This window comes from Ascidia mentula, chromosome 6 (assembly GCF_947561715.1).
Source record: "Ascidia mentula chromosome 6, kaAscMent1.1, whole genome shotgun sequence".
Classification (NCBI taxonomy): domain Eukaryota; kingdom Metazoa; phylum Chordata; class Ascidiacea; order Phlebobranchia; family Ascidiidae; genus Ascidia; species Ascidia mentula.
The window spans coordinates 5,936,229-5,953,696 of NC_138571.1; the positions used below are offsets into that span (position 1 = coordinate 5,936,229).

Sequence of the window (17,468 nt, forward strand, 5' to 3'; positions counted from 1 at the left end):
AGTGCGTGTATTTTTGTGACGTAATTGCTTGGTAGAAAAGTATTTAGTTATTTTATTTCCTTTTTGATTACTTTCTTCCGTTTTCGCACATTTTTTCAATGAAGACATACTTTTCAATAATTCTGCAAGACATCAAGAGCAAGATGTAACCATTATCTTCAAAATTACAAACATAACATCTTATCAATTCGTATTAAATTAGCGGTTTAAAACTTACAACACATTTCATGCGGATATTTAAGTATGTATGTTTTAACAAAAAATCATTTTTATGCACTGTTTGCACAAAACTTATTCTTCACTGGCACTATATTCTGACTATTTTGCATCAAACATGAATTTTGACAGTTGTTTTTACAGTGCTGCGCATGTGTGACCGAAGTAATACAATGAGCCGCACACTGCAGATCCCTCATATAAATCGAGTTATCTGAGCAACACACTTTGGACAGGAAGCTATGTAGTCACATTAGGAAGGCTTAACTTAGCATGAACTCAATTATGGCAAGGTTATCAGGAAAATCGCTTGACGAGCGCACACTCGTACATTACAATGACACAGACAATTTCCTGTTCGATTCTGGGTTGGTAAAGCGGACATATGGAACGAAAAGTTCGGTATTAATCTATAGAAAACAATGTATTATCAACACAAAAAGGCTTAATCTGAGATTTTATTTGAATATGATTGAAACTAATGGTTAAAAATTATGGAGTATTCGCAAAAAAAATTGTTTTGTATTTAGTATGTGCGCAAAACCGTTGGCTTTACTGATGAATGGTAAGCGTTTTGCGTTACAACCACGTCTAAAGTCAAAGTTCAATGATAAAATAATACTAGGAGAGAAATCTTTTATGAGCAGATTCGGTTTAAAAAGCCTGATTGGCCACCGAAACACACCAGTTGTAAGTCATACAAATAGGAAACTATTGAAGCGTTACTTTGTGAAACAATGCAGTTTCGAACTTATGCTGGAGAGAAACCTGATAAGCGCTACATATTTGACAAATCTATCAGAATTTCTAGCGATCGAACAAGGCACATTCGAATTCACACTGGATAAAAACTACACAAGTGCAGTTCCCGTTTCAACACATTTGCTGAAGAACAGTGGACTCCATTTTCCAACCTATACATAATGAGAGGTAATTGGATTTGTGTCTCCTTTTTTTCGCATGTCACATAGATATGTTCGGTTTTCGAAACAAGTTCTTTCTAGAAACACTTTTCGAAACAAATTTTTCAGTTGAAACAGATTTTTGAGCTAATTTGTTTCTTGAAACAAATTTTGGTTGAAAGAGTGTTTGAAACAATTTGAATGCCTGAATTAATTTTCGAAACAAAATTTAGTTTTTATCACTGGATTACTAACTTAACCAGTCGTTATGTTTGGAACGACCATGATGAAAGAAGTAGAAATTTTCTTTCTTTGTCACCATCATAAAATTTGTTACGACAACTTCGGTAACAAATTTGTGACAAAAATTGTTGGGAGAAAAAATTTAAAAATTGCTCGGAAACAAATTTGAGGTTTGGAAATTTTCAGAGTAATTTTTCCTATATCTGACGAACACCCCTACAGGGAAATTACTGACGCATATTTTGGCCGCATGTTTACCTGAAATTCGCAATACAGCATTACTCGAAACGTTGCTGTAAGGTGTTATCACTCTTTACAATATGTTCTGCACAACTGAGAAGTTATAAAGTTCACTTCAAAACATCACAAACCCTGAAGAGTGACTTCATATGTTAAACGAGAAGGGCCTCATGGTTCAATGATATTTTCCGCTGGACCGGTTTAGTTTTATTAATGTTTCGTTCTCTTTCTAGGTTATGTATCGTAAAACAGTAAATACAGCTTCTTTTTGCAAAACGCTCATTAAGTTTGTTTCAAAATTTCACATCTATAATTTTTTTACGTGAACTCATCCGCAAATATTCAGCTGAGACAAAGCGTGAAAATCAATGAACCATGACGCTTTTTTCGTTCGGCGTTACTTACAACATTAAACCCAATCCTGAGAACGCAAATGACTTTCTGCGTTGTTGTTCTGAATCAAACACAATATTATAACTGTAGCTTCTATACAATAATCAATTTCCTATATTTGGTCCACTACAATTTTGCTATTGCATAATTGTCGTCAATATATTTTTTTTATTGTGAATTCACAAGAGATATGACGTATCAATACAATTGCGTTTTCATATTTCCAGAATTTACAGTTTTTTTAATCACAATACTTGCATCTACCAAATAGTTATTGGTATAAGATTCAGTGAGACCTTTAGAACAAAAAAGTGAGACTCATAAACACTTTTATCAAGAAATTGGATTTTAAATGTGGATTCGAACATTTTCTATAAAACATCTCTTTTAATATTGCAAGGTGGCTCGTCATATTTTTCACCGTTGTAAGTGAAAATATTTAAAAGGATTTTACCATCTGTTTTTACCAAACCGCTTACAATTTCGGCATATTTGATTCTGCTGCCAGCATTGATGGAACCAAATGCACTAATGTCCCAAACTGCATCAAACGTACCTAAAATATATCCTTCTGTGCATCATTCATATCTCCTTGGTACAAAGTGATCTCAAGCTCATTTGCTTGGAAAACAGTAAACGGAATACCAGGATCTTTTCGTTTCAAGAATGTAAAAGAGTTTTCTTCGAAGCAATCCATACAAGCTTTTTCTGAAAAATCCAAGCCAACAACTTCATGTCCCTTTTCAGCCAAATATTTCATATCAACTGATTTTCCGCACAAAGGAACAAACACTCTCCCCTTGGATGGCAAAAGTTTGTCTTCGTACTTGAGCAGGTTGCGATTTACGTACGATCTGTGCCACGATGTGTCTTTCGTCTGATAGCATTTATCCCATCTTTCATGGGTCCAATCGTTTCCTTGTAAATTCATTCTTATGCAACTATCAAAACACTGCGTTAGACAAACATATCAGCGATTTCTGTCTGGTAATTAACAACCTTGATCTTTGTCCTACAATCAGTCAAAATTACAGATATACAAGGGGTAATAAAACATTCTTGAGCCCCTTAGTGCAATTAACTTCAATACAAAACGAAAGACGAACTAACTCTCCTTAAACTGACAAAATGCCGTTACAACAGGAAACTGACCAAACGTTGATTTCTTGTTGCTGTTGTTGAAATAATATGTTTGTTTACAACAACTTGTTGTGAGTGTTACGCCCCGCTACACACGTAGTTCACGTGACGATGCAAGCGGTGCCAATGTTATCTATTCCCTTTTCCTTGTGTTTTACTTACGTTTTTCTTGCGTTTTTAGTGTTTATGCGCGTGATACTTCACTGTTGACATAACCCTGAAGAAGTCTCGCCGGATGGCAGACGAAACGTTGGTTTCAAATAAAACTTTAGAAACTTAAGTGCCAGAAGAACAATTCTGATTAATTAGTATGCCTGGCAGCGTTTTCAGCCTGGTAATTAACAACCTTGATATATGTCCTGCAAACAGTCAAATTTACAGTTTTACTAAGAGGAAAACAGAAAACTTTTGAGCCCCTTAGTACAATTAACTTTAGTACAAAACAACGGACGACCCAACACTGCTTAAACTGACAAAATGTCGTTACAACAGGAAACTGACAAAACGTCGTTTCAACAGGAAAGTGATAACATTTCGAATTCCTGTTGCTGTTGTTGAAATAATGTTTTTGCGTAAGAAATTCCTTTCTATGCTTTGTTTCTTGTTTTGCAGTAATTTAGTACCTCATTTTGGCAACAGTACGACATGCTCATACTGTGGACGCATATAAGTTATGAACTGTTTAGCTTATTTGTTGTAGGCTGCCCTGTTTCAGACAACCGTCTCTATAAAAGCTTTAGTGAAATAGAACATCTTAACCTGAACTCTCTATTTGGGGAAATATGAGTGTGTTATGTCGCGTTTGTCTGCTATTTCGCCCCGCTTGCATCAAGCAAATTTTGCAAGTCAGTCGCGAACTGCAACCAGTAAGTATAACAATACGCACAGCTTCTGGTTTCAGATTCGAGCGTGACACTGCAGCGTAAATTCCACTTTTCCTCGCTGGACAGGTACGATCAACGTTTTACTTCCTCGTCTGCCGTTTTGTGCCCAGGAAGTACAGACAAGGTATATTTACCATAAAACATTTCAAAATATTTACTGAAAAAATTGAGAAATATGTATAAACATGTTCTATCTGACATTCATTTTAGCTTCATACATACAAACACAAGCAGTTTTTCCGCAGAAGAGAACTTAACAGTTCACAGTTAACACTACACAGCATTTCAACTACACTAGGCGAACTCTAACAACAAACGTTGCACAACTGCACAGGTAAATTCAATGACACGGAATAAAGTAAAGAAAAAAGACAAGGAACAGAGGTTTGTTTGTTCGGCGGAAGCTAATAACCAAGGCTCAACAATACCTAACATATTACACACACTACAAACATTTAATGGAACACAAGCAACGAATGAAATATGATTCATCTTCGTTGACTGTTGTTCTTTCCGAGCAAACCATCCGCCACACTGGTCGCATTTGAAATTCTTGATCCTTATATGTGTCAGAATATGTTCCTAACATTGTTCAGTTGCGTGAATTTAATTTCACAAGTTTCGCATTTGTAAAGTTCCTCTCAGGTGTGTGCCAAATGTGACGTTAACGAGTTAGAACTTGTAAACTTTTTCATGTGCTGTGATGAATTTACTGAGTCTGCTAAAAATCTAGTTGCTTTTTGACGTTGTAGTTCGCAAGTCTAACACAAATCAACGAATATTATAACTTGTCATCAAAAATCATTTTACCTAAAGCTAAGAGCAATCGCAATAGCAGAGGGAATGTACCTTTCTCGCTTTACAATATTGTACTGTAGTTATATATACACAGAACAACAATATGTCACATCAAGGAATTCGCTCACATGATATTTTGCACCGACATGCGAGCAAAACTCAGCCATGCGAAACCCTTTCCTCCCGACGATTACTTCGCGTCACTGAGTTTGCCTCTTACTCAAGCCGTACATTCAGCCTAACATTCTGCTAAGCGATGTAATAAGAGTTCTAAGAACTACTTTACGCATTATATAATGCGGTTTCGCCAACAAAAAACTGTCCACTATTTGTTCCGCAATACTCACATTGGAAACCTCTTGTCCCTGTAAGAATATCAAAGAAAGTCGCACCGCAGCAACAATGATCCGGTGCGCTGCAGTGACATGGCTCTTCGATAATGTCCATGAAGCGGAACGTTTTCCCTTATACAGTGTGTGGCTCCTTGTTGGGCGAATCGGACCGGATTAAGAGCATCAGTTCATTGACAGGTCGATTCAGTGTTGTGCATCTGCAGTATTTGACAACATTGAAATGTTTGTAAGCGAGTCTGTGACAAAACAGTTCATAGTTTCTTTTCACCACGGTGACCATTTCAGTTGTTTTCCATATAAGCGCACATGCCCTTTGCATAAAATCAAACTTGAAAAGATTATTAGAGACATTTTAAGATACCAAGAGAGACACAGAAAGTAAAAGGGTTGTGTAATAGACAAGCACTATTGTGTGTGTGTGGCCTTATGTTAACAGTGCCAGATTTTGCATGTACTTTGTGATGCTACGAACTCGTCGCGCAATTGTTGATGATGTATAATGTATAAATGATTGATTTTGTGTTTGACAGTAGCCTTTTTATCATTACTTAAAACGTTCACAAAAATCAAACACTGTCGTAAATCTTTCTTCTGATAAAAACACCCACCAGCTAACCTTTTTCGTGACGTATTTGCATGTTTATTTAAATAGTTTTATTGGCAACCTCGACTGAACTCAGGCAAATCGTGCAGCCTATACTGCAAACGTGATCACGCTTCACTTCAACTACTCATGTGAATAGAAATTAAAATAATGGTCTAAATCAAGCACTTCGAGGAAACTAAAACAATACCTCGCTTATTCCTCATGCAAATATGAATTACACAGGAGATTCGCATTTCCCAAAGCGAACGCTATTCTTCAAGTCATTATGATTTCTAAATGGCATCAGATCAGAAGTAATTTTTTATTGTTTACATTAGTTAGTAGAAAGAGCCAAAATCCTTTTATTGCCAACAGAAATATTTTCAAACTAACATTGTAATTGGAAGGAAATATGCATGCGCACTTGTGGAGCTGTATACTTGTTCTGATTTCGTTTAATAGTTTTGGTGGATGCGATGCTTCGAACCCATGTGATCGAATTCGAGAAATGAAAGGAAATTATTTGTCGGAATACACAAAGCTCCCACTGAAGTCAGAATTAATTCAACGGAGCTACCTTTTCATTAACTGCAGCATGAAGGGTCTTCAGGTTGTGCCTAAAAATCTAAATTTGGACGTTGAAATTCTGGATTTAAGTTGGAATGTTATAAAAAGCATACAATCAAAAGACCTTGAACAGTTTCACCGTTTATTGGTGTTTTTTTTGAAAGGAAACTGTGTGAAAAGTAACAGTCATTTAAGAAATTCGTTATTCTTTCGAGCCCCGATATGCACCAAAGCCTTGACAATTGAAGTAGATGACCACTTAAACTTAAAATTCTTAGACATAAGTTACAACTCTCTGCTGGAATTTCCTCGTCGTTTGTCCAAGTCTTTGCAGTATCTTGACGTATCATTTGTTGGCCTGGGAGAGTTGTCATTTGACTTTGCGACAAATTTGCCAAATCTAAAAGCATTTAGGGCCCATGGAAACTGCTTGAAATTTGTTTATTTAGAATATTGCCCTTCAGGCAATTTTTCTTTTAAAGGTCTTCCAAATTCCACACAGTATTTAGATTTAAATGGTAATGCATGGAATCAAATTCCCAGATATTTGCTTTCTTCAAATCTCTTTTATCTGGATTTAGGCTTTAACCCTATAGCGACTTTAAGAAATGGAGATTTCAATAATGTTGGGTCTTTAGTGCACTTGATACTTAATTTTTTGAACGTTTCATCACGTCTAAAGTTGGAATCAGAAGTGTTTGTCCCACTTACCAATTTGCAGTACTTGTTTTTGAATATGAATTTAATTGAGTATATTCCAGACAAATTGTTCCGAAATAACAGAAAACTAAAAGTTTTGGATTTAAGTATGAACTGCCTGCATGCATACATTGAGGAGCCACGTTTTCTAATGTATCTATCTAATCTACGCACCCTCTTTTTCTACTACAATTTGAAATGTTCGAAGCATACCCATGGAGTCATCCATAAAAAAATTCGCCTTGGTAATGTTTACAAGAATTTAACTTCACTAGAAAGACTCTACCTTGGTCCAAACAATGAATTTTATCAGAAAGAATTTCGCATTGTTCCAGTTAAGTACACAAGTTTGGACAGTGAAAGTTTTAAATCATTGCGATCACTGCCACATCTTATGGAAATATGCTTGGCATACAGCGGTGTTAAAAACGTCCATCCTGGCACGTGGAAAGGCTTGCAGGGACTGAAGACTATTCTTATGAATGGAAATAATATAGGAGATCACGTGAACGTTTTCCACGACGTTATTGGTGAAGAAGTCATTCAAACACCAACGTTATTTTCCCTTGCAATAAGTAGTAAAACGCACCAAAAAGATCTCCACAAAGATAACCCAGTTGCAATAAACGACTATGCAGGTAACGTAATACAAGACTTAGGAAAAACATTTGGATTGTTTCTTCCCAATGTATCCATTCTAAATTTATCCAACAACCAAATAAATGACATCAGTACTTTTGATTTCAACAATATGCAGCATTTGGTTCAATTAATTCTCTCAGGCAATTTATTAGCCGCCGTGGATCCTGGTGCATTTATGAAATTGCAAAGATTGCCAGTGATAGACATGAGCAAAGCTCTCGCGGACATCTTCAACATATCATTCATCTTTAACTTGCAAAAGGATTTGCCCATTTCACTGACAATACAAAGTTCATCTACCATTGCTTTTGGATTTATTTTTCGGGCAAACTCGTTAGAAACGTCCAAAAAGGCCAAAATCGATCAACTTTCTTTGGCTGAAAATGACATCAACACTGCGTATACAAAGCATAAAAACCTGAAGATGTTCACGGGACTAAAAAAGCTCATTCTCCGTTGCTGCAAAATTTCACAATTTCCGAACAACTTCTTCCAAGGAGCGGAAGGGGTCACTCGCTTAGATGTGACTCACAACAATCTTGTTGAGGTTCCGATACAGGAAATTAGATATCTCGAAGCGTTAGTTGAGCTCAAGTTGGATCATAATATAATTTCACGCCTTACTGATGACCTTCTTCATTGGTTGCCAGGACTGGAAACTTTCACAATCTCATCAAACAAAATCACATACATTCGACCTGGGTATTTTGACGCATCCACTCATTTAAAGTATTTAGATTTTAGTAACAATAGCCTCGTGACGCTGGTATTACCCATGAATGTTCTATCCGGACTCCAGTACTTGGATATCAGATTTAATGTGTTCGAATGCTCTTGTGGAAGGTGGGACATTCTATATTACTGGTATGCAACAAAATGTAAAGCTACTCCACCTGGATTGTATCCCAAATGTTCAGAGTTGATTGATGATTATTATGGAGGTTGTGTATCTTGTCAATCCCCTGTTGCTTATTCAGGCCTTTCACCGATGACTGAAAGTTTCATAACCTCTTGCGATCTGTTACTTGTGACAAATTACTGTGTTGTATTTTCGTCGGCTGTTTTTACTTTCCTCGTTGTCGGGCTGGTGGTTAACAGCAAGCGATTCAAAGAAGCGATTTTCCGCGGAATTCACAGCAAATTGCGCGCCACCTGGATATCACGAGAAAGAAACCCACAACAGGGAAACCTCGATCCAGAAGACTCCGATATTTTCCTCATATTCGATACTTACAACGACGGGGTTGGGGTTTGGGTCGACCATCAACTGCTTCCGAACATGCTCAGAAAAACTCCTCGATTCCATTTCAAACTGTTGGGTAGAGATGTGTCGTGTGGAGTGGGTCGGGTTCGCCAGATTGCGGAGAATATCGGAAATTGTCGAAAAACTCTTCTCTTGCTCTCCCGCGATTTTCTGGCTACAGGAACGTGTCGGTAAGTTCGGTTTGCAGAGGTTACTTTTTGCATCACGCGTGGCAAAAAAATAGCAGACGCATAATTGTAAAAAAAAATTTGGCAAATATTATTTAATTAAACGTTCCGTCAATAACTCATGTCATCATCAATTCAATCAAATACCTTAGGAACATAACTGACGGTTTTGTAAATATGCAATAATCAAATACCGTTGTTTGCCTAACAACAGTAATATGCATTGTTATCATAATTATGGACAAGTCTGTTAATAGTGATCCGAAGTTGAAACGCCAATAGCGAAATGTATGTTGTTTTGATAAATCGTCAATAGCAAACCAAACTGCAATTATTTAATTTGAAGATTTGCAATGACGGCCATTGAAGAAGCTGAATGTTCGCAAGGTCACAGAAAGGTGGTTGTGCTCAGTTATGCGGACGGCGCATCGACCATTATACTTCCATTGTTCTGGCAGAGAAGGAAAGTGACGTGTCCCCATCACTTCCTGGCTTTCAACGCGGAAGAAGACGATGAGCAACTGTTGTTTGAAGCTCTACGCACCGCACTGGCGTGCTAGATCCAACAGGAGTTATATATCAAACGTAACTGGGTGATACGGAAACGAATTTCACCGAAAAAAAATGGCTTTTTCAATGTTTTTTTAAACTGGACATGATGCTTCATTTTGTCACGATGATTAATGTAATTTTTGTGGTATTTTTTTGTTTTTTGATTTCAATTCATCTGCGGGTGTTTTGTTGAAACGTCAAAACATTCATGAAAATGTATAAATGGATACTAGAAATGTAACAGATTAAACGGAGTGAGTTGGACTTGCGTTTAGCCAACCCAGGCGTGTCTTTGACTTAAACAAGCTAGTCGCGGTCTTAAAGCAGTCTTGATTGAATAGTTAAGGAATGGTTATTGTGTATCGAGAGGTGGTATCTGCACTTAGACGATTGTTAAACCATTTGAAGTTGCGAAAAACTACCAGTTATTTACATTGAATAAAAAGAGCTAGCATGCTAATCATAGTAGGACAAGTCTTTCCAACACTGCCGTGCTCATCAACAGTGCTGTGCCGTGACTGAGTTGCAAGTAGACGCGACGCGCACAGAATCGCGGTATTAGAAAAGGTTTGCTCTGCTGTGATTATGATAGCGTATTAGCACCGGCTTTCCACATCCATAAGTTGTGTTTGTCAAATTGGATACGTTAAATGATTTTTCTTTAATGCGTAACAATTACTTTTTCGCTCCTAACAGTTGAATATTGTCAAGGTAGAGAAGGGAACTGACGTCGAAGCTGTGCTTTCGATACCGCTACCACATGACGCGCCTCCGTCTTGTTGCTCGATGTTATTGTGAGCACTGAGCAGACAGAAGGGAAAAACAATAACATCGAGCAACAAGCAGGGGAGCAATCAATCAAAATACTTCCTGCTTCCTGTTTATACCTTTTGTGGAAGTTTCCCCAATGCATGAAGTCACTACAGTTGAATATTGTCACAGACAGTGGAGGGCTAAACTATACCCTCCCGGCCGCTGATTGATGTTTTTTTTGCATTTCTTTTATTGCGTGTTTGAATTACTGCGAAGAAGTTAATGATGCCTCTTCCTATGAGTTTGCCATCATGTAAATCTACGTTCATTTGCAAAGTGGAGCCAATAATATGAATTGTGTAAGCTGCAGACAGATGGTCACTGTTTCGACCTAAAAGGTTTATCAGTGCAGCTGGTGTGACCAAACAGCCAAGCTTTCCAAGACTTGAATAAACAATCACCGTCACCCATTGGGCACCAAACCAGGTGCAACCTTACGGAGAAAACAAGCTGCACTGATGAGACCTTTTTGGTCGAAACAGTGGTCATCTGTCCGCAGCTACGTTCATTTGTTGTGAAAATGGAAGCGATTTGAAATAATTTTGGTATGAATCGGTAGTGACGTATGAGCGGCGGGAGATTATCTAGTTTGTTACTCGATATCGGTCGATTGCAGATTTGTAGAACTATACATTGCATCGTTTTAACGTTGTTGGGCTTCGCAAAGTTTTACTTTTATCAAATATCATAATCCGCGAGCTTTTAGCTGATGCCGTGATAAAAGTTTCGATATACGTTCGTGAATTCATGCCCAAGAAGTTTAATAAAACCATATCTTCACTTCCCCTGAAACTGGTCAACATGTTTTGTTGCGTCTGCGTAACAAGTGAGAAACTTGCTGTTTCGTGGTTGTAGCTTTAAGTTCCCTTAAGTCATGAAGTCACCAGAGTAGTTGTATATATATTGTCGCAGACAGTGGTATAAGCTAAACTAAGCCTCCTGTTGCTTGCTATGAATGAAGGAAGTGCAATGGATTGAAGAAACACAGTAATTAAACTTTTTTTTTTGTTTGAGCAAGGATATGAGTTAACAGAGGTTTCAATGCTTGATGTTCTGTCGGCATTTTTAAAGGCTTATTGTATAATTAAGAAAAGTTGTCCATTAAAAGTGCAATATTAAATTCAGGAAAAAGTTATTTAACAATTTTATGAACCTACCTTTAAGAAACTTTGGGCGAAAATGGTAGTTTGAAACTGACATTCAACCAACCCATATCTTTTAAACAAATTAATGCAATGTCATATTGTTACGTCACTAATGTCAAATCGGTTGTGGTGTTGTGTGTAATTTCCAGTACAGCGTTTCTGCTGGCGTTGGCCCTGACAATGTCAGAGCAACTTTGTCTTGCCTTCGATGTATGTTGTGCTGACACGCTTTACTGGCGCGGTCGTTTCCTCTCTGGCCATTGTTGGATTTTGCAAGTGCTGTGTCAGGCATACCAATTTCATTTTTGCCATCGAAAGTTGCCAGTCAATAACATCGAGCAACAAGCCGGAGGCGCGTCACGTGGTAGCAGCAGACACAATGTAGGCAATGTTAACTTCAACCTTTTTTACATGAGTAGTTCACGTGGCAAGTAATGAAATCAGAATGCCAAGCACACAAACATACAAAAGCGAAAAATGGTCAGATGGGAATCGACTGCACGGGTCAAACGTGAGAAACAATTTAATTTTGAAATAAACAAACCTTTTACCAACGTTGGGCGAAAAAAGCAGCCTAAAATAGCCACAGATTTCAGAGATACAGCTGATCAAAGTTGCGTGATATCGTAAAATCAAGATAATTTTGGCGTGAGTTCATAGAAGGCGTAAAAGTTGTTCAAAAGCGGCCAGCGAGCGTTATGCGTGGGAATCGTACAACAAACGGTTTGTTTATTCTAACTGCAGGCACATGGCCACTGTATCGAATCAAATCATAGTGACCAAAGTTGATTAACAAAATGTCATTAACCTAAAAACTAACTGCGCATCCACGAAATTATTAAATTGTGGTATTTATGTTTTATGAATTTTTTGTCGCTGCCAAGCATATTGCAATTTAAAAATTTACTACTCTTCTGGCATAAAATATACGTTCTGTATTTATTCGACGTTTAGTCTGCCATGCGGCGTGACTTCATCAGGTATTGATACCGCAATTTCAAAGTAAACTACACTAAAAAATGAAGGGACACAATAAGAAAAAAGAACACGTTAACACGGCTTGTCAGATCACGTGCTAGAGGCAAAAACACCAAACACTAGGAGAGCCGCAACAGCTACAACAAATTGTTATGAATTGCCGGTAAGAAACCACACTGTTCTTTGTCGTTGACGTATCCACTGTTTTTGTGAATGTGAAGCGACTCAAGAAAGAGCCGCTTGGTGTGGTCCAACTCCTTCTCCAGAACTTGGGCTTTATCAAAGGCAACTTCGTGTCGCAATGTCACCGCATGCTTGGCCAACGCAGTCTTGTTAACACAGGGCCCTTCCGGTTTGGCCAATGTATATACCATCGCTATCTTTGCATGGTATTAAGTGGACCACTCCCTTTTGCTCGGAAGCCTCCGTAGCAATATGTCGTTATATTAGACTACCAAGCGTTGTATGGGGTTTAGTGTAGACTTTTATGCCGTAATCTGATTTCAATCTTCGGCTCTTTCTTGAGTCGCTCCACATTCACAAAAACAGTGGATGCGTCAACGACAAAGAACAGTGTAGTTTCTTCCTGGCAATTTATAACAATTTGTTGTAACTGTTGCGCCTCCCGTAGTGTTTGGTGTTTTTGCCTCTTGCCATGTGATATGACAAGCGTTATCAAAATGTACTTTTTTCTTTTTGTGCCCTGGCATGTTTTGGTGTAATTTTCTTTGAAATTGCGGTATCAATACCTGATAAAGTCTCGCCGCATGGCAGACGAAAAGTCGAATAAATACAGCACATATATTTTATTTTAAGAAGAGCAGTACATTTTAAATTTAGGTTTTATTTTTCGCACCAAAATAAAAACATTAATTGACATTTTGTGTACGGAAAGGAATGTTGTTTTATATGTTTAAAGAGTGGTTAAAACTTTACGATGGTTTGTAACACATTGCTGTCTATTGGTGAAATTTTGTGACCCGCAAGTTATTTGAGAAAACATCGTAACGTTGAAATTTGCAGACAAATATGTCATCTCCTGCTCCCCAAGATGAAGGTGATGTCAAGTCAATTTATATCAACATATGAGCTAAAATTGAGTTGGTTCAGTAAATATAATTCCTGCGCTCTGTCCACATGAATTGGTTTAACTTCTGTAACCAAAGCTTCATGCAAATTGAAAAACATGAATTCAATGTGTTTAAAATTCCTATGTTTCTTATAATGCTAAAAAATGCATATATTAATCAAGCTGGGAATTCAAGAGATGTGGATGATCTCTCACAAATGTTGGATGTTCTACCAACGACCAGTCAACATGACATAGTTGATGTTCCAGGGGCATCAGCACAACGGGTAGTGGTAAGATATAACAATGTTTGTGTAAAGTTTAAAAAGTCTACTAAAATGAAATGAGAGATTTTGCTTAGTCATCTCAAACGACGTATGACTCATCACATCATAGCTCCAGTCAGGAATCGAGTGATACAGGTGAAGATATGAATCAAACTCTTCCCAAATATTTACAAAACCCACAGCAAATGTTGGATGTTCTACCAACTACCAGCCAACAAAACATTGTTGATGTTCCAAGTATATCTGGAGAACGGGAAATTGTAAGTTGGTGATCTATCTGAGCTATTATATGCTGCTAGGTTTCGTACTGTAACAGGTTGGTGTGGTTGTTAATAGTTACAAGTTACATTCATGTTTTTACTCCTAAAAATTACGCTAATATAATGGTGCATCATATACCACCTGGAATTGTTCGGCGAAAAAAAAACATTGCGATTTTCTCGGCACATCATGCACTAAACCAAAACTTGTGCAGAATATCCATAGGCCACGCAAAGTTCATTTCGGGGAGAAACACATCAACACAACTGGACCAGTCTACAACGCACCAGTTATGATGATGAAACAACAGGTGAACGTGGTTCAACATGCAACACCACAACAACCCAACTTAAAACCACAAATACAGGAAAAATGTAAGTAAACATTGATAGTATAAAGTGTTGTCTGCGAACAAACTCCAGAAGTTGTAGCTACCAGCAAAAAAAAAAAGAAGTTAGAATTACCTAAGATTCGATTTGGTTCTGGTCAACTATTTCTGCAAAGCGTTTTTAGTCAAAAAATATCAAGCAGGAATTCCTTGACATTTCTTAAATTTTATTCTGGCGTCGTTTGCAAATTTGACATCAAAATAAATTTGTACGTAAGAGTCGCGTAAGAGTTTATTCCGAAAGAAAGCCATATTCGGTGGGAAGGCGGGTAAATATTCTTATCCGTGGTTTTCGTGTTGAGCAATTGATGGCATTCAGCACAACAGCAATAATATAAAATTATACACATTTTGATAATTTTTTATAACAAATTAAGTATAGACTAAACTGTTTTAGTGTATTGGCATTCCAGGTGGTACGCGAGCACATTCCGTAATTTGCGGAAATAGTTCGAATTAAAAAAACGTAATTGATCCCAAAATGCTTGCTACTTTATCCCCTAGGTTACTTTGTAACACTTAACTAGGTGGTACGCGTCGAAATAGATTTACCTCCAAGTGGTACGCAAGCACAAGAAGGTTGGGGAATCACCGGTTTAAAGGATTATAGTCATTAATGTCATACACCGTAACCCCTAACCCTGTAATGTTGTTTTACCCCTACGTTTAAATATTTTGGGTATTTTCCAAACACAGACACACATGTGAGTAGTACAAGAGACAGAGGAGAGAATCTCAGAAAATTCCTACCTGTCTCGGAAATACTCTTTCCGATTGGGAGACCGGAGAGAGTACTCTCTCAGTTTCTTACGTATGTATTGTAAACGGCGAAATATCTTAGGGAGTCACTATTTTTAGTCATGGCCCTGGTCTGGCCCTTGTCTACCGAGTTGCCGTTTTCATCTCGGTGTGCCTAAGCTGGTTTGATCTCGGCCATTGCAAAGCTAATTCATTTTGATGGCGGTTAAATGGCTTACTGTATGATTCGGACGACGTCTAAACGGCGTCATGATTTAGTGTCATTGCAAAGGTCGCTTGCAGGCGGGCGAGTTAAATAATAGCGTGAATTATGTTAGCCGCTCAGTGGCAATAAAAATGTGAGTTATCAATGTTTTTGATGTCTCCTGCGTAAATTATGCCATTCGGTGAAAACTATTTTGCCTATCGCTTTTTGAAGGCGATGTCGGTGTGGGTTTTTGGGGGCATTGCGTTTGAAATTCAGGTCGATGTTATTGGGTTCAATTACCGAATCGTACCATTTAAAGTTTGCCCTTGTCGTGTGCAGGTTACGGGCGTGAAATTTTAAACTCAGCGACAGGTGGGAATCATTGGATTTTCGTTGTTCGCTTTTCCGCTAAAATGGAATTAGCGCACCCGTATACATGCCTTAATTCTGGACCAACCGGGAGTGGAAAGACTTATTTTGTCGAGCGCATGATAAAGAAAAATCTCATCGTGCCCCGTCCAGAAATGATTATTTGGTACGTACGAGAACTTGCCTGACACAATTGAATTCGTGCAGAGCGCTCCTACCTCTGTCGAGACGGGCGAGCGAACCCTTTTGATACTTAATGACTTGATGTGTGAAAGCAGTAAAATCGTTTCGCGTTTGTTCACCCAGGACAGTCACCATAAAGACACAAGTATAATTTCCATCGTGCAGAAACTCTTTCTAAAGAGCAGCGAGCATCGCACTGTAACGTAATTTACGTTACATAGCAACGTTTGCATTCTTGGAAACATGGCTCTGCTTGATCCAATGTTTTAAAGACAATGCGTGATAGGGCGCTCTCTGCCATGACGCCAGGAGAAGCTTTGTGGCCAAGCCCTGTAGCGCTATCGAATCAACAGAAAGGAGCAGGCAAATAAACAATTGGAAATGACGATTGTCGAGCGCCTAGCGGACGACGCGACCGATCGATAGCAGTCAATTGCACAACGCGTCATCCGGACGATGCCCAAAACACTTACAGTTTAAGCGGATTCTTGAATTTCGTTTATTTGCGAAGCGCCCAGTAAAAATTTTTTGACATCGAGCGAACTAGTTTTGGAAGGACAACGTGTCGCTAATAGTAATGTCGACGGCAATATGCACAGTGTGCTGCGCAAATGGGCACCGCGAGACTTGAAACCGACCGGTGAGACTGAAGTTATCGCAGCACTAAATGGCGCGAACGCGCTCAGGACGCTTTTGGGTGAAATGTCTGCGCCGGCTCCGATCCCCTTCACTTCACACATTGTACCTAAGTCAATGGGAATTTAGGTGCTGCTTACCTTAATCCTGCTTATCCTGGTAGCATAGGCGGCGTGGACCGTCTGCGGTCCGCCGTGGGCGTCAGCCATGCTAGTGCGAAGCGCAGGCTTTCCCGTCAAGACACGTACACACTGCATAAACCGTGCCGTAAACAAATCACGCTCGCGTGTTGTGGTATCAGGTTTTGTCACTGTTTGGTAAAGTGATCTGGTTCATGTGCAATCACTGTCATCTCTATACCGTGGTGTGCGTTATTTGGTGACTATCATCGATGTTTTGTCGAAACACGCTTGGGTTGTTGGCATTAAAAGAAAAACAAATTCATCACTCCTGGTCGAGCATTTAACGCTGGACCGTATGATATTTATATTGCCACCGATGGGGAGCACTACATCGACTTGAACGACACGCTATTATCTTGCACGGGTCGCATTACCAAAGCAGATGGTACAAATCTGGACGCCGATGTCACAGTGGCACCGCCGAACTACTTTTACAATAATGCGAATAAAGCGTACATCGAAACCCTTTGATCCCTTGGATCCAAAGTGATGAACACACTGCTGACCACGTCGCTTTGGTACGCATCACGCGGGTCAATAGCGGATTTGAAATACGTCGTGCGTT

General features: G+C 38.6%; 2 protein-coding genes across 2 annotated transcripts; one reads left to right on the forward strand and one right to left on the reverse strand.

Moving 5' to 3' along the window:
* Nucleotides 1-2,550: 2,550 nt before the first annotated feature.
* On the reverse strand, nt 2,551-2,925 carry LOC145907019 (thiopurine S-methyltransferase-like). The gene has a single exon (XM_082994459.1). It carries the CDS (start codon nt 2,923-2,925, stop codon nt 2,551-2,553), a length of 375 nt encoding a protein of 124 aa, XP_082850585.1.
* A 4,245-nt stretch (nt 2,926-7,170) lies between these two features.
* On the forward strand, nt 7,171-9,821 carry LOC145906150 (toll-like receptor 9). The gene is made up of 2 exons (XM_082993560.1): nt 7,171-9,097; nt 9,441-9,821. The coding sequence occupies exons 1-2, from the start codon at nt 7,173-7,175 to the stop codon at nt 9,652-9,654; spliced, it is 2,139 nt and encodes a 712-aa protein (XP_082849686.1). The 5' UTR covers nt 7,171-7,172; the 3' UTR covers nt 9,655-9,821.
* Nucleotides 9,822-17,468: the final 7,647 nt, after the last annotated feature.